The 18,848-nt window shown below is 30.9% G+C and overlaps 1 protein-coding gene across 1 annotated transcript; it reads right to left on the bottom strand.

The window, feature by feature from the left end:
• Positions 1-10,382: 10,382 nt before the first annotated feature.
• LOC100788977 (uncharacterized) lies at positions 10,383-15,880 on the bottom strand. The gene is given in 2 exon segments (NM_001254635.2): positions 10,383-10,950; positions 15,343-15,880. Coding segments are annotated over 2 exon segments (858 nt in total). The 5' UTR covers positions 15,856-15,880; the 3' UTR covers positions 10,383-10,605.
• Between the last annotated feature and the right edge of the window lie 2,968 nt (positions 15,881-18,848).

Raw genomic sequence — 18,848 nt, 5'->3', positions numbered from 1 at the left:
AAAATAATAAAATTAAAATTTTCCCCACAATTAATTTCTTTCCATATGGAGCCAGATTTTGCATTTTCCACGGAAAATCTTTTGTGGTTTGCCTAACTTGTCTAGGCAATGTGGAAAGTGCTTAATTTCCCCTATAGATAGTTAGAAAAAGAAACCCATGTGTGTGTGATCGACATGTCCCCTTCAGTCTCCACCTTTGTTGGACTTGAGCTACAGCATACCCATAAAACTCAAAATGAATGACATATTAATTGAAATTAGCATGTTTAAATTTCTCTAGAATTATTCATAGTAATACAATTCTCCTTCCCAAAATTAATTGGACACTACGACATTACTCCTTCCTTTGTTTGTTTTCGATTTTTTCCTCTTGTTTTTTAACCTTATCATAACGGACAACACAATGTAAAGCAGCCTCCGAGGACAAAGCAAAAATAATCATATTTTCTCACCATCTGAAAAATCTTTGCTTGAATCGGTCACGTACAATTTTTTTTTTATTTGCTGAATTGGTTCAACAAATTGATACAGCCGACTAAAGTTTGACTAACACTAACACAATTTGTGATGAAACTAAATGTGATCTCGTTCTCATATTTATATATATATATATATATATATATATATATATATATATATATATATTAATAAATTAACCATTAATTTTATTGATAAAAAAAAACTTCCTCCAATATTCCTGGTGGGTAATGTAGCTAGCTAGCAAGGTTTAACATTATAATTAACTTGGTCCACACTATAAATTAGACTTTTTATGCTTGTGCCAAGTGGCTTAGTTTTGTACATATCAGTTAGGAACGGTTTGTTTAAGTGAGTAGATATATATTAGGGTACTTTGCTGCGACGACAGTGACAAGGGTATCTTTCTAGTTTCTACTCACTCAACTACTACGAAAGACTCTGTAATTAGTATCTGCTGGTAGAATATATGCACATGCTTCCTTGGGCGTGTGTGCTTGTTTGCATGTGTGTGCAAGTGCAAGAGAGTTAATTGGCCACAAGGTGGAGCAAGGTTGTTGGGGGTCGTTCAGCTCATTGGACATGGCCAGGTAACAAAAATTGTCCATAATTAGTAAACCGAATTGCCTTTTATTTTATGAGTTCAAACCAAAATGAAATAGTCAAATAAGTGTCAAGCTAGAAAAGTACTACTTCTCATTGTACAAAGCTAGGAAAAATCATTAAGACTTAATTTTTCTATAAGATTAAAGAAAATCTCTCAAATTCATGACTATAGAAGAATGGTTTATAATATTTCTATATTCTCATTAAGTATAGGGGAAATAGTATACAATTCTTTTTTTCCCTCAAAGATTGTAAAAAACTCTCACTATTATTTTTGGATGGGATGGATATGATATTCCAACTACTTACAAGTCTCTTTTAGACGGAAGAGATGCGTCTTCTTTCAAAAGTGAATAACAAATCACAATCAATGATAAACTTGAATTAGTTTGAGGTGTTATCTTCTCCCACTGAGCTCCAAGGTACTCCTATGATGATTCTCCCTTCTAACATGGCAAAAAGCTAGTGGCGAGTCATGAGCTTCTTGCAAAACACTCCAAAGCTTAAATAAGAATTTTAGCATAATTACATTGATTGTCATAAATACGTATTTGACACAGCTAATTTTAACCTTAATTTTTTTTGGAAGGCTCATTATAACCTTATTTATAAGAATATTCTCATATGATATGGGAAGTATTTATCTAGAATTATTGTGCTATGTGCTTACTTCTCGAAGGTATACGATTTCCTATTCCAGACACATCTAACGTGATTTGCAACTAGTTCATCATCAATAGTAAATTTTGGCCTAATCACTCTTGGTAGACTCACATTAATTCTATGACTAATTTTACCTTGTAACTCTTTAGATTAACAAGACTACTAGAATATGGTGCTGGAGAAAATTCCAACACAAAAGGGTCTATATGCGATCAAAGTCTTTTAAGTTCCAATTAACCAATATGTTAACTTTCAAATACTGATAATTATTATTACATATATAATATATATGGAGTCAATACTCTATTCTACAATGCGTATATACATGATATGTTTCAAGTCCTTAAATGAGTATTATTTAAGACTGTGAGATTCTAACTTATCTTCAAGTGATTATTTTTCCACGACTTGGAAAATTTTAATTTTAAGTTTCAACTTTGTCGTGGAAGCAGTTGGACCTTTATAATTTATAACATTTTTCTTCCTTAATTGCTCTGTATAGCCCTCAAGTGTCTTTAGCGTGTGGACCTTAAGAAAAGAACACTAGCTACCACCACTTTACGGTTTACTCCCACTATAACGAAGTCTTTTTTTTTCTTCTCACTTAAAATAAACATATTCATATTAGTGTTAAGGTAGTGGTTAGTATAGACACAAAACAACTTGATTAGTTCATAGGAAGCTGGGAAGGTAAAATTAGCATCTATTTAAAATTAAAAAAAAATGTCAGAAAGTTTACAATAATCATCTATTTTAAGAAACAGATAGGAGGAGTCTTCAATAAATGAGAGAGAAGGATAGAGACGTTACCACCTAACATTCAAGCTCCCTGTGCATGACTTCTTATCATGGCCAAGATTGATCACATGTGATAAATTTGAATAAATTAGCCAACTAGAGCGAAGTATCCTCACTAAATTAAAAGATGTTAATAAATGAAAAGTGGCACCTAAAACCAGTCAAAATTGCAAGTACCTAGTCCCTACCTGGCTTTCGTCATCATCACCACTTATCCTGCCATGCAAGGAATGTCTAAATGAAAAATCATATGTTGAATGGTCGTACTACAACATTATACAACATGTGCATGTCCTTGTATTGTAAATGCTTTATGAATATAAATACGGCACCGGTACCATGATGGTGTCATTCATCCTCATCCTTTCTTTGCTCTTTAATTAGCAAATTCAACCATAAAAAGTTGGTCTCAATGCCTCTGCCTGCTTAATAAATGCAAAGTCCATGAAATCTTTCGTTGGTCTTTGATCAAAATAGGTGGGAAAAAAACTACGTCGTGAGCCACAGGGCACAGAGATAATGGGTGGGGTGTTGTGCCAAGAGGACCGTGACTAAAAAACATTCTCTAGACTTGACCAGAACTTCCAAAGCCTTAGGTGGATAAATATTGACTATTGACACAATGTTGAGTTGTGCACCACATTGATGTGCGAGGATCATGACACGTAAGTTCAAGGGAAGAATCATCAACGATTATGCTATATACAGGCATTTTTTTCACGCTACTTTTGAATTGATGAACAACGTACAAATAAATGGCGAACACCATATTATGAGATGAACGAGGATGTATATTAATTGATTACCAATATAATTGGAATGTTGTTTACCCTTAATGATGTGCAAAAAATGGTATGGAAATGCCATTTTCGTACTAATAAAAGAATGTAGAAGATAGACATACATTAGCATGCCCAATGCACCAACACCACAAAATATTTATAAATATTAATATAATTTTTTTCTCTAACATAATATTGATATCATAAATGTATTGAATTGAATACTCATTTTTTTTTACAAACAATTGGATACACAATTAGATACTTTAGATTATATATATCTCTCAAGTATTCTGTCTCAACAAATGTTAACTATTGCTTTTAAAGTACCGATTGAAAAAATAAAGGTAAACAATATTTAACAAAAAGAAAAAAATTATATTAATAACACAATAACAATATTTATTTATTTAGGTGATTAAAAATATTTAATAAGTATATTCAATGCTTCCCAACAAGTTTGTTTAAGGCACTCATTAGTCAGATATTTTTAACTATTGTATCAATATAAGTAGAGTTTAATTTCTTTACATTATAAAAAACTTACACTGCCAAATTAATAAAAAATAATATAATAAGTGTGATTTTTAAGGCATTTATTATATGTTTGTGATTAGATAATATTGTAGAAGCTCTTTACAATGTTAGTATACAGACTATTTTTCTCTAAAAAAAGTATACAGACTATTTTCTCATACTAATTAATGTTTATCCATTTAAGTAGCAAAGAACTTAATTATTTTTCGGTAAGGTCTTAGTTTAATATCCTGCAAATGGTAGGAAAAGAAAAATGAAGCTAATAAGAGAACTTTGTTTTTTTAAGAGGGTCCATCGACTATTCTCGAATATTTCAAGATCTAAAACGACTTTCAGATCCTGGCTAAAAAAGTTGACTTTCCAAAATGGAAAATTCCAAACGAAAAAAGAGAGGTAAATGATTATATTCTATTGTATTTTCAGCAACTAACATTGACAAATAAAGTGTTAATGTTTTTATTCAAATTCATGATTTATACTTTAATAACAATACTATGTTATTTTATATGTTGCATCTTAATTTTATAGTAGCATATTATAACTATTAAATCTACTGGGATCGGCTTAGCAAGAGTTTAAGTAATTTATACAAGATTGTAAATTTAAACTTTGTTATGGTTACGGTGGTTGCATGTCAAAAAATCTTTTTTTTTTCTTTACTCATAAAAAAAATCTTATAATTTGCTACATTCACTTATTGTATGATACTCGAGAATTATAAGATTAATTTGACAGTTGAAGGAAAAAAAAAGTTATGAATTTAAATATCTCCACTAACAAACAACTAGCATTTTACGATAAAAAAAATGTTATATGATGATATTTGTACGTATCCGTATATTCATAGTTCCTAACATTTATAATGATTGCAAGGTGTGATTGTCACTTTAGAATAAATCTAGCTTTTGCTTCCAAATTCATAGAGCTAACAGAAGTTTTGGTCCACGCAGTTTAGGGCTAGAAGCAGGAGATGCAGTTCTAAATTACCATCACTTCCCTACTAAGACCGCCGATAGTTCTTTTGAATTCAGTCAACTATGTATGCTAAGTTGTTTGGGTGGAAGCCAGGCAGATACCATTGTTGAAAATTAAAACGAAGCTAAAAAGTTGCAGTTAGGCACACAATTTTAAAGCAAAGTCATATATTTCGGGTAAAACTGAACCTTAATTTGGTGTTTAAATTTAGCACCACCGTGTAATTTAATTCCTAATAATACAAAAAAGTAAGTTAACCAACAGCTCTAATGTAAAGTACTAAATTCAGTGTGCTGCCAAAGTCAAGGACTGAATTATTTATTCATAATATTAAAGATCAAATTAGTGTTATCTGTAATGTCCAAGATCATATTTATCAATTGTGTCAATTTGAGGGACCAACAATGATGTTTTACTTCATCTTTTTCCCATACAGGACGTCTTCCTAAAGGATACGACAAGGACCACCACATTTTACTAGCCTGGCTATGAACAAGCTTTCATGCATCAATTTTCCCCCCTTGATTTTCAAATAAACAAGTTTGATCCATATTGACATTCGTGATACTCAGCTGCAATATGGTCCAGTTTTTTCATTGAACATATACATCGCACATTTACAAGTTTTCTGCATGACGGCAGTGATTTTTTTATTTAATTTTATTTTCATGGCGGCAATGATTCTTGTTATTTGAGCATTCTGGAATGCCCCTTTTTTCACGTCGGTGAACATTTGAGTCAAGTAGGCCTTGTTGAGGGGTCCCTATCTTCCATTTTTCATATGAGAGATGCTTCAATCTATGACATTGCTATAGCGGCTAATTTTAAATATTTCCTTAGGCTATCTTTTTTTTATCCGTGAAAATTTAAGACAATGTCAAAAAATTTAGAATAATTTCGGTGCTCTGCTCAACCATGAACCAAGTGAGATAGATTCCTTGGGCTATCTTTGGTACTAGTGTTCAGATGGGCTGCAAGCACAATTGACAATACATGTGAAATAGACAAAAGTATTTCGTGTGTATGTCTAGCTGGACAATAAAGATTTGAAAAAGCTGCGAACTTTATACAAACTACTCAAATCCCTTGTCACTAACCCGATCCTAGTGGATTACCTGGACTGATATTAAATAGAGTAATAAACCATTTTTCTTGAATAAATACATAATTTGTACAAATGCAGGGACTTACCGGATTGAAAGATCAAGAAAAGGCAAAGCCAATGCTGAAACAATTATTCACTCTCTAGTTTCTACTATTATCTTGGAGTGAAGTTGACACTATCATGAGATCCATAGTTTAAGACCCCTAAAGTGGTAGATTTAGATTAGTTGGTTTTTATTGTCATTTTTTCTCCATTTGGAAATCAATCACTAAAAAACACTTAGAATTCTGCTGATATTTAACCAACATTGAAGGTCAAGACAAAGTTGTTAATTAGTAAGTACCTCAAGTCCAAAGTCATCAATGTTCACCGAAAAACAGAATATCAAAACCCTGTTGCAGAATGACATTTTGTCTTGATTCAGCAATTTGTAGCAAGTAAAACTCACCCATTAGAAATATTCAAGTAATCACTAATTATATTAGGTAGACTAAACAATCAATAATAAATAAATTATCCAGTAGCACAAAGATTTGCATGATTATTTAATATGAAGTGACAATGCCTTTGTTTTTGAATGTTGACTGGTTTAGTTATTCATCTTAAGTAGACAGGGTTTACACAAAATGCAACCATAAATTTACTACTTGAAAATGTTACGAAAGGCTAATATGCTAGTATGCTGGCAGTTAAAACAAGAGAAACAGTAAAATACAATCTATGTACTGATGAATAGCTGACTGAACTGAATTCCTTTTCTTGCTCTTATATCAAAGAAATCCAACTATTGCATAATATGAAACGGATTTAGTAAGATATTAAAACTATATAAACTTTGTACTTAGGCAGTAGCATCCAATTTAAGTCACAAGATTTTTAAACTTTAAATGATTATAAACAGTTGAAATTCAACATATTCCATAACACTTTTGTGCACAAAAGAGCAAGTGATTTATCAGAAGCCAGGATACACTACATGACCTTTCATATCTCTTTCTGGTCACTTTTACTCCACAAGTGAAAGTATCCCAACCAAAGCCATCTTCCACTCTCCCAATCTAGCAAGTTTTACAACCTGACTACAATCTGTAAATACCATGTTTACGAGCAGTCAATAAACAAACACACAGATGTTAAACATTTGGGATGTTTACATGCTTGATGAAGGAGGTCAATCCAAAATGAAACATAATAGAAGACTGTTTTATAGTTTAGAGTTTAAACATTTCATTTCAGTGGAAAATGATAATGTAGATAGTTATTAATAACTAAAAGTAGAAAATCCCACAAACATAAGTTTTTTGTTACAAGAATCTGAGGCATTTACACATAAAACCAAACAATCAATACAAAGTATGCTCAAATTATGCTGCATGCACCATCCAAAAGACTAAAATTACTGCCAAACAAACAATTCATCTTTTATATATGTAAAAGAAAATGAAAGAAATATAAACTTTTGGAAGCCAAAAAGACACACTACAAGAGCACATATTATCAGTACCATATACAAAGAGGAAACACAGATGCTTTACATTAAGTCATTCAATTTCAAGCTAAGGAACACAGTACCAGAAAGTGGTAACTTCTGACCAGAAACAAAAAACTCAAAACCCATAACTTCACCAGAATTTTGCATCACAGGGTCTAGACTCTCATCACAGCCTAGGAGGGAACTTTCCAAAAGGAAAAACTACTTCCTTGACTGACACAATTTGAAATAACCTCTTCTGTAAAATGTATCTCACCAAGAGTTTTTCCTTACAGGAAAAGGGAAGCTTATAGAAAAAGTGGGTGCCCCATTGCTTTTTATACCAATGGAACTGTACAAGAAGCTAAGAGTTGGCCTCAAGCAGAAACAACTCACTTGATGCAGTAATTGCATGTTGTCAATTTGTAAGTCCACAAGCATTCAGTTGTTTAGTCAAGTTATTAGTCCTTGACCAAATAATCTCCATACAAAAGGATGAAACATTTTTCATGGAAATTTAGAAGGTAGAGTCACAAGAATGTACATACAACCTGCTCAATGTGCTCCATTATCCCGGCAAGTCGACAAATACCACATTGCTTGATTGCTATGTGACTCAGCATTCAGCAAGTGTATCAACATCAATCTCAATGGCATCATCAAATAAATCCTAGTACATTATTAATGCAGGGCATTCTGGATCCACCTCAACAGCATTTTCAATGCATGTCACAAGTTTATCATCATCATCATCATCATCATATACAATTTGCATTGTCAAACCACCCAAAACATATGAAAGGTGAACAACAACTGGATACTGCAAGCACTAGTGCACCTGTTTCACCCCTAACAATTCTCCCTTTCCTCAACAGCATGTATGGAATCAGGACAGGAGATGTTCCCCAAATGCATGCAAGACCAACCCCGCCAGCACACACTGGCTGGTACAATGATACCATCAAGCTTTTCCAAATTGAATGATGTCCAAAACATTTTGGGTGGTGAAAGGTTCAAAGTATAAGCTTACTTCACTCACGCTAGCATTCTTGTGTTGTGTTACACACTTCAACTGCATTTCTAAATTTATAATCTAAATTTCCCTTGCATCCAAACTTTAGGCTTCCCTTTTTGCCACCATCAATTTTAAACTTTTCCTATATATGTTGTGGGCATACTTCATTCTCATTACAAACATTAGACTGAAGTTATAAATATTAGGACTTTTGTGCCCGTTTGTTTCGAATATGAACATTTCCTATATGTGAGTGTGACAATTTTATAAAGTTTGTATTGGGAATAAAAACATTTTCCATATGTTAAACTTTAAGCCAGAAGTTAAATTAGAAACATATATAATCCAAATTAAATGGACCTAAAGCGTAACTAAATTAATTTTTCTATAAATAGTATAGTTAATTAATTCATCTTCTAAATTAAGAATACTAGATATTCTCTTAAAATTTATTTTTTAAAACAAAATGGATGGATAGATTTATCTAGTTGCATCTCAGCAAACTCTAATGAGGGCCAAAACTTTTTGCAGCCCATTAAAATCAACCAACATCTCCTTTGTATTTCAAAAAGTTCAATCCAGAATATATATTCTGATTTTTCCATGATACAAAAGGAGTGTTGGTTGATTTTAACGGGATGCAAGTAGAAACATCCTTAAGCAGTATGGATTAAGACAACTTAGTGCATTGAAAACTCCAACCTAATATTAAATATTTTAAAAAAAAATTCTAAGAAAACACTTTTTTTACTTTATAATACCTTTTGTTATTTATTAAAATTTATGAATTACTAATTTTATGAATCTCACCTACTTAATAAAATATATTCAATAATTTTGTAATTTTTAATAAATTTTCAAAAATTGATTACTAACACCTCTCTTCCTTTGTTAAATTATTCTATCCTCGGCATTACATCGAGGAAGGCACATGAATTGAAGGAAATGGGCTTTGCAGAGTTGTAGTTGTTTTATTTTATTTTAAAGTAAAGTCCATAATATTAAGAAAATGAACTAGAGGCTAAATGGGTCTTCTGTTCATGGGTTACAAGCGAAAGAATCTCTGAACAATGTTTCCCGTCTTTCTAGTATGAACAAGACATGAGGGAGTAGTATATTACAATCGTGCACAATACCATCAAAATAGGTGCATTTATCCACACCACCCTGCTTCCAAGCGAGAGAGTTGCAGTTGTTACGAAATGCATTACAACCCAATTTTTGCATTCCTTCCACACCTTGCATTCTTGCAGGTGAATCCGGTTTGCTTCGGTTAGATTCTTCTGTATGTATATACCTTAACATTATCCAAGTTTACCACAATTCAAAAATTGAAGCGATTAAATAATTTAGTGTGTATTTGAAGAGCTTCCAGAATCAATTCATGTTACCAAAATCAAAGTGAAAAAATGAAAAAGTAAAAACTATTTTTTGTTGTTTTGAGTTAAACATGGGGTGGAACACAATTTTTTTTAACATGGTAAGTTGCCACCACTCCAAACATGCTATTAAAAATTTCCACTGTTGTTATTTTAGTTCCCAACCACTTTCAAAAACCTGAGTGTGGTTGTTTCCTTTTATAAAAATTTTATTTATTTATCTTACTATTTTTTAAAAAATATATATTAATAAAAAGATAAAACGATAAATAAAAAGATAATGTAAGTGAACTTTTAATGTGCTGCTTACTAGATACTAGATAATGACAAAACCGGCTTTCTTGCTGAATTTTAAATTCAATCAATAGCAGGAGTTCCTGAAATATATCAATCTACATATATATAACTTAATTTTTGTGTTCACTATGTGCATTTCTTAATCAAATATCGAAAATTATTTCCTTTCAAGGTAAAACAGTCACGTGCATGCTGCCCCCACATACCACTAATGCAAGACATTTCTCCGAATTTATAAATCTATCAATACTAATTCCAACATTACAAAATGAGAATCTTCAAAGCAAAAACAGAAGTTGCAAAGTAAGCAAATATAATAGTAATAATTAAATACATTCAGCCCTTCAAGATTAAAACCAAATCCTTGTTACAACTAGGATAGTTTGATACAAAGCCATGAGATGAGAGCAACCTAGTTACAAGGGAAAAAGGGGTCCAAAATCCTAAGACAAGTCGCTGAAATTAATCAACCTTTTGGCATCCAAATAGTTGCAGTGCCACTAAAGATGGAAGGCACTAGGTTGAGCCTTTGTCATCCTTGCTTCACCATAGGGCTCATCGTTATCCATCTTGCGGTTGTTCCTATAAGCTGCATAAGCAATTATGTAAACAATGACAAGGATGATCATAACAACAATGTTGATCACTGAGACCTTCCTCCAACTCTTCTTGAGACTTGCCAGCACACCAGCCTTGCAAGAATCACATGCATAGCAAAGCTGCTCTTGATCATTGCTCCACCTTGTGCAATCTGGGTTGGCTCCCATCAATCCTGATCCTGGGATCCACACTGTCTCATTCTGATAGACATAGCCACAATCTGTTGGGGGCTTGCAGCAACCAGACTATGACACAAAAGAGAACATTATTTTTCAATAAATTGCATGACAAATGGGTTTAGCAACAAAGTATTAAGTTCAATTTTGTTTGGCACACAGAAAGAAAGGGTAAAATACTTTTTTATCACTTATTTTATTTTATTTTTAGTTTCAGTTTGATTTTATAAGTTTAACAAATTTAGCTCTAGACTCTTAAAAGTGTTTCTATTAGACCAAGTTGATTATTCTTTTATCAGTTTTTTTTTTTAACATATGTTAATTTTGACTAACATAACAAACACTCTTATGTTGTGGTATCTCTTATAATTTATTGAATGTTTTCATGTTAATCAGGTTAGTATGATAAACTAACTGAAGGACACACTTGATCTAACAGGCAACTTTAGGAGACCAGACTGACATGAAAAATAAACCAAAATTATATTTTAGTAAAAAAATATATATTAAAGTGTTAATTTACTTATTTTTTTTTAAAAAGGATAGAAAATAATGAAATTTTTTTGCTTCCAATTGGATTTAAATTTTTTTGTGCATATGGGAGTAATTGTGCATATAGGCACCGGCGGATGCACGTGAGAGGGTGTGGGGGAATTGCTTTCATGTGATTTTTTTTATTTGTATGTGTAATAAAAAAAAATTGTCCCCACTAAAAAATAGGTATGACCCATAAGATAAGTTTTAAAAAAAAGTGAATACATAAAATAGAGAGAATAAATTAATACTAAATTTATTACTTTATCCTTTTAATTTTTAGGTTTAATTACTATTTTTGTTATCTAATTTATTTTTTAGGTTCAATTTAATTATTTTATTTATTTATTTGATTCAGTTTGATTCCATGATTTTAGGTCACACTAATAAATTATGTGTTTGGTCCTCAATAAATTAATAATTTTTTTTGTCCTTCATAAAATTATTTTTGTGTTGAGTTTCAAATAAAAAAATATTTTGATCATTGTCATTTTGTTTTAGTCATTTTTATATATCTATTTTTTTATTTTTTGTCCCTATAATATATATATATATATATATATATATATATATATATATATATATATATATATATATATATATATATATATATATATATATATATATATATATATATATATCATTTGTTATTAGTCCTTATCAAAAAAATTTCAAAAAAAACTACAAAATGAATAAAATTTTATAAGGAATAAAATAAAAAATATATGTATACTAAAAGAATTAAAACAAAATAAACATAACTAAAATCAAAATTTTAGTTTTATTAGGGTAATAAAAAAAATATTAAAAATCTTAAATCATAACTCAAAAAGTTACTTTGTTTAATGGCATGGATAACATGCAGACCATGCACCAGCCTGACTGAGGCCAATTTATCTCTCTCATCTACCAATTGGAGCAAAACACGAAACAATAATTTGATAAGGAAACTGTCAAGTCATTCTAAAATATTAAAATATCAGATAAAATCAACACTTTGAAGTCAGAACCTTAAATCATAAAACTATTGGCCATATAGACCCGATAGATAACAAGTGTGATTTAGTTAGCAACATACACATTAAATTTGTGAGAAAACACTAACTCGTAAAATATATTATTGGAGGAAAAATAAATTTTTTTAAATATGATTAAGTTTTAATTGAGAATTAATTTCATAACCAGTGAGATTGAAACTTATAAAGATAAATACTAAGGAATCTAAAGGTCCAATTATGATGATAAAAAAAAAAACTATTGAACATATAAGTAAAGGTAGACATTACTTAACATTAAAAAAGGCAGCTATTACTTTTTCTTAGTTACATAGTTAGCTACACATATCTTTACCTAATAAGATTCTACAACAAAATGTCAATTATACATCATGTAACGAAAAACAATGTCAATGACTATCATTTCAAATTAAAGTTCTGGACTTAATTAAGAAATTTAACAAATAAATACACAATTTACAAGTTGAATTACTGAGTGATGATTGGGTGTATGAAAATGATGGTCAGGGTTCTTACTAGAGTTACTTCTTCTACGATTTTGTCCTACCAGCCTCTTACATATGTACTGTTTTTTTTTTTTGGGTGAAAACATATGTACTATACTAGCAAACGAAAAACAGAAAGAATATCCCACTCCAACCTAAAAGATAAATCATACGAGTACAAGAAAATATAAAAAGGGCCACCCCAGCCATTCAAAGTTTAAAAACGCATCCTAGAACATTCTTATGTGAGTTGGGGGAAGCTTGTAAAAACTAAAAAGGAGAAAGCGACAACTTATTAGGTTATATGTATACATCAACTATGCCCCAGCCAAAAACGTATACGGGTGTAAAATGAAGCCCAAACAGAAGCCGAAAAAGTCAATAATTCTAACTGAGTAATGATTATGCATAGTCGGCAATATGATTATCATGCTTAATTAACGATAAAGAAAAAAAGTTAGGAATGTGGACAAAAACAAAACAAAAAAAGATAAGATCATTAAGCCCCCCCCAAGTTTCAAATTCCAATACTTTCTTAGTCCCCGTTTAAAACACAAAATTTAAAATCATATTTAAAAAAATTAATTAACTACTATTTCATAATATGATATACAAGTAACACATGTCCTCCATCATTCAAATTAAACAATTATAACAAACTATAATTTCCTTGAAATCATAATTATGTTTTATGAATGCTACTGTTCAGTCCCATAATCCCATTACTTATCTGCAACGTGGGCACCGCTTAATATGGTCCTATCTTAGAATCATGATACATCGCTGTCCATTTGTCATTACTCACAAACCTGTTCAATAGCCTCCATAGAAAAAATCTCTTCATGACATGTTTGAACGTTATCACTCTTTATCTGATGTTACACTATAGAGTATAGACAATTATGTAAAAATCAAAGCCAAATATGTGACGATGACACATTTGGTATCTAGCCGTGATGCCACGGCCCTTCCAAAATAATGTACATCAATTATCACCGCTATACTATAGTGATGCCATATTTTCTTTTCTTTATTTATCCCCCATTGGCTTAGGATGCAATCAATCAATTGGACAAAGAACCACAAGTTACGGGAATTGACGAGTGAGAACCCATCACCCCCACATGGCTCAGGGTTCCTTGCAGAGAGATCTATTGCTGGAGTCAGATCTACCCATTTAATGAAACATGCATTTCATTTCCTTCAACTTTGATTCTCTGAGTACCCATACTTTCTTTAAAAGCACTAAACCAAAGAACTTTTCAAAAAAAAAAAAAAACTCCCCCCCAACCCCCCACCCATTACTCCATTTCCTTCAAGTTTCTACGACCCTTACTTTCTTTAAAAGCACTGAGCAAAACAACTTTTTAAAAATAAAAAATAAAAATTCCCCCACCCTTCCGTATAAAAAGTACAAGAAACGATTTGTCTCTAAGTGAAATGATATGTCAACTTAATCTCTGATAGTACAACCATTGTTCTAATTACATCAATCTTTGAAAATATTAACTTAAAAAAATAGAGATTATAGTGTCCACATTTATAGAAGAAGAAAAAAAATCATATTTTTCCTTTTTTTCTTTTGGTGCATATAATCTTGAAGGATTGACTAATTAATTTTTTAAGGAATAAAATATTTCATTTGAACATTTATTAAAAAAATCAACGTGACAAAAATTCTAAACTTACTTCCTTAGGTCAACTTTAACCGAGCAACTTTTCTGATATGCTAAAAATATTTTTATATTGCTTCTTATATTTTTGTATAATACCACTCCATAAGTTAAAAATTTTATAGGACCTAAAAAAGGGTAAATAACTAAATTTTTCTCTTCCCAACAACCGTTTCTCTTACATGATAAAGATATGGTGCTCTCTAATGTTGTCTTGTTCTTAGAATTGCTGTCAATGTGCTTATTAAAGAGTAACTCCCATTAGAGTTGTCCTTCCGTTACGTCTTTCAAATTTCAAAAAACAAAAGAAAAAACAAGCCGAAACTAATTAATCCCAGTTTCCAAGCACCTTCCTTCTTTCCTTCAAAGCTATCACATAGTATATCTTCTACTAAAGACAAGTTAGCTTAACCCGGATAAAATTATTATCATGTATAATATATTTTTTTAATATTTAAGGCAATTATATATTATACCACTTGATTCATATACCACTTCTTTTTTTTTTTTGAATAAACTTCGTATAGAGACTCAGAAATTAATCCAGATTATTCAAGAAAACTAACTCATACACATAAAAAAAAATCTTAAAAAGAAATAAAATTTATGATTATAAGATGAAAAACAGTAACAATATTCTCTTTAACGCAACATTTTTGTTTTGATCATTGATTTTATTAATACTTTAAATATGAAATTTACTAAAATTAATAATTTATAACAAAGAAGATGATTAGCGTTTGTCTTGCATACCTGAATAGGGGTGAGATGTCTGATGTAGAACATATCAGGAGTCTCGGGCATCCCATTAATGGTTATCCCCATCCTCCCACATGCTTTAGAATCCCTAACACACGAAACAATCTTCCCCCAGTAGCTATCACTCGCCACGCGCTCCTCCAACCACCCCGAATAGTCCTCAAGATAATACTCCAAGTAAGCGCGGTTCATCACCCTCCGACCGGACCCCTTGTCGGTGACAACGTAGGCGAATATGATGAACCCGATCAGAACGGCAATGACCAGGAACATGACGACGAGGTAGAGCCGCATGAGGAAGGTGTTGCGGTAACACGCGCCGGCGAACCCCGCCAGGGACACGACCATGATGCTGACGCCGATGATGATGAGCGGCCACTGCAGGAACTTGAGGCAGTCGGTGTTGTTCGCCCTGCTGCTCAGCCATATCCCGCCTCCTAGGATCGGAATCGACAGCAGGAATGTTAGGAAGTTTAAGAGACCGATCAAGTGGTTGCTTTTTCTCATCTTAAGCAAACGTTACGATTGTATAGAATTGTCATAGCAACGGAGGTTTATTAGATGCAGATGGGTGTGAGATTAGTAATTAATAATTAATAATTAACTGGGCCTTAGGATTCATATCACAGGCTACTCCTGTGGGTTTTCGACACCTGTCCTTTGGGTCCCTTCTTCAATGTCCATTTTGAAATTCCGTGGCTCTTCTTGGTTACTTCAATGCTAGTGAGGCATTCAATATATTTTTTTTAAATAATTTAGCTGTAATTTCGTTTTTCAAAAATGGTCGGTGCACTCCCAATAATATATCGAGTTTTTAAAATTTATACTAATAATGATTTATTATTTACTCCCAGTATAATATTATTTTTCACTTGAATATATTTTTAGTTCTTATAATTTACTTTTTTTTATTTTATCTTTCTAAAATTATTTTTTTAGCCTTTACTGTTTCTTTTTTGTTTTTCGTTTTTATAGTGTTTTATATAACTTTTTTTTTACTTATTAAAATATTATTTAAAATGTTTTAAGGACTAAAAATAAAATAAATACAAAGGAGTAAAAACAAAAAAGAATTGAAAGGAAAAAAAATATTAAAAATATATTTAAACCTATTATTTATAATATATGTATTAAGTATAAAAGGTTTTATATCATTGTGCAATTATAAATTTGTGTATGAAAAATTTGTTAAACTTGATTATCTAAAATATTATATTAATAATTTATAATTAGTTGACATTTTACATTAATAATATATCAAAACTAAACTCTTTAACATTTAGTGAGAGAAAAAAATAGAAGAGATAAAACTATAAATATGAAAAAATATGTAGTAGGATGAAAAGAGTGAAATAAAAAGGAAAAATATTTATAATTAGTTAAATTTAGATGAGTTAAATTTCAGGTGCTTATGAGGATTAGAAAAGAAAATCCTCTTTAAACAACACTAACAAAATTCAAAAAATACTTACAAATTTATACGAATAATATAATTTTATGCTTTTCTATAATAATATTTCTCTTTTTTAATCAACACCATAAAGACATTATGACATCGGTTATCATTTGCTTATAAATATTTGTCGCACAGTTGTAATTAAAATTAAAACTTTGCTTATATAATATATTTATTAAAGAGTGGTTTAAAGGTTAAAATCTTCAATACTTGGTTTTTTACTTGTCTTTATTATATTATTTTATCAAACAATTTTGTTAGCTAGATTGTTAAAAAAAATTATAGCATACTCTAACACAAATTATGTTAAACTTAGAAACTTGTAATCTTATTAAAATATTACTTTACGACAGTTTATCATGCGTTGGCTTCTTGGTGGCCATGGTAGGTGAGTTGTAGTTTTTTAGATCTTGTCGTATATAATAAAACCAAAAATAAAAAAGAAACATTTTAAAACATTGTGTCAAAACGAAAAAATTGAAAAAAGAAAATAAAAGTATGAAAAGATAGCATATTTGAACAGAAAAATGTATCAATAAGAGTTTGATTTACTAATTTATATATATATATATACTATCAGTGTAACATACACATATAATAAAAAAAATTCACATTATTATTACATCTAACAAGATCCCCTCTCTCACTCTCACTGTGCATTTAAGTTTAAGATACTGGTTTATAATTAGTAACTGGCATTACTCTACACATCAACCCAAAACAGATTATACCAAAGTATTATTTTTTGGCATTGCTTGGGTAAAACCGTGAAAGTTTGCTTGCCTTTGAGAAGTTACCATTTAATGATCCATTCACCAAGAAGGCGATTAGGCATGGCAATTTTACTCGTAACTCGCAATCCTCACAGGGACTGTCTTATTCAGAGTCCTGCGGTTGGGAAAAAATTTTCTGCGAGGATGGGGATGGAGATGAAAAACCTCTTACAGCTAATTCAAGGACGGGAACTATGCTCCCCGCCCCACAGGATCCCCGTATTCCCGCATATATAAAATTTTACTTATATATTCTCATAACTTATAATATGTATAACATAAATATAAGGGTTAATATAGTATTTTACTAGTAAAAAATATACAAAATAAAATTATCATATATATAAGTAATATAGTATTCCTTGACTCCCTTCTTCATATTTGTTCCTTTTTCACTACTTCACCTTTGTTCCTTCTTCACTTCTTCATCGTTCGTTTCACCGTTTTACACTGTCTTCACCCTCTTCACTTCTTCGCTTTTTCACCATTTGTTTCATATGTTTGATGTTGAAGATGTGTCATTGCACTTAGATGAAAGTATGAAGATTTGATTCAGTATGATGATGTTAATTTATTGTATAAAGACTTGTAATGTTATACTAGTTTTATTGTTTTCATTCTATAATACTGTAACATTAATGTGTACTTGAATATTTCTTAGATACTTTATGTTTGTGTGATTTTATTACTATTATTATTGATTTATTTTGGTATTTTTAGTCATATTTTAAACTTAGAATTAAACCTTAAATTTATTATTATTGAAAAATTAAGATAAAACAAAAAATATATTTTTTTTATAATTTTTAATATTTTTTTAATGTAAAACAAGGTCCTACAAGTCCCCGTGAGAAGGCAAAAAATGGGGACGAAACAAAAAATATCCCCACCACGGGAGCAAGGATGGGAATGGATAAAAGTAATAGCATTACTGAAATAAAGGTACTTTTCACTATTGTTTAACTATTAGTTGATTTTTTGTTTAAGCCTTTACCAACTTAAGATATGGCTCTCGTCACGTTATTGGATATTTTCATGGGCCATGCACTATGATGATAGCAAATTGAGCAGAGAAAGTTGTACTCATATCCCTCTGCCATAAAATTGAAATAGTGAAGTACTCTCTTGGATTTTCATGGGTAAGGGTAGTTAAAGATACCTGACAATTGCTTCCGGTACCTTCAAACTTTACTTCCTCACCTTGATTCGGAATGAAATTTAAATTCTGAAAATGTTGATCTGTACTATAAAATTACATTCCAGATTATGTG

Source organism: Glycine max, chromosome 11 (genome assembly GCF_000004515.6).
Source record: "Glycine max cultivar Williams 82 chromosome 11, Glycine_max_v4.0, whole genome shotgun sequence".
In the NCBI taxonomy this organism is placed as follows: Eukaryota; Viridiplantae; Streptophyta; class Magnoliopsida; order Fabales; family Fabaceae; genus Glycine; species Glycine max.
This window is presented reverse-complemented; position numbering and strand designations above follow the sequence as displayed.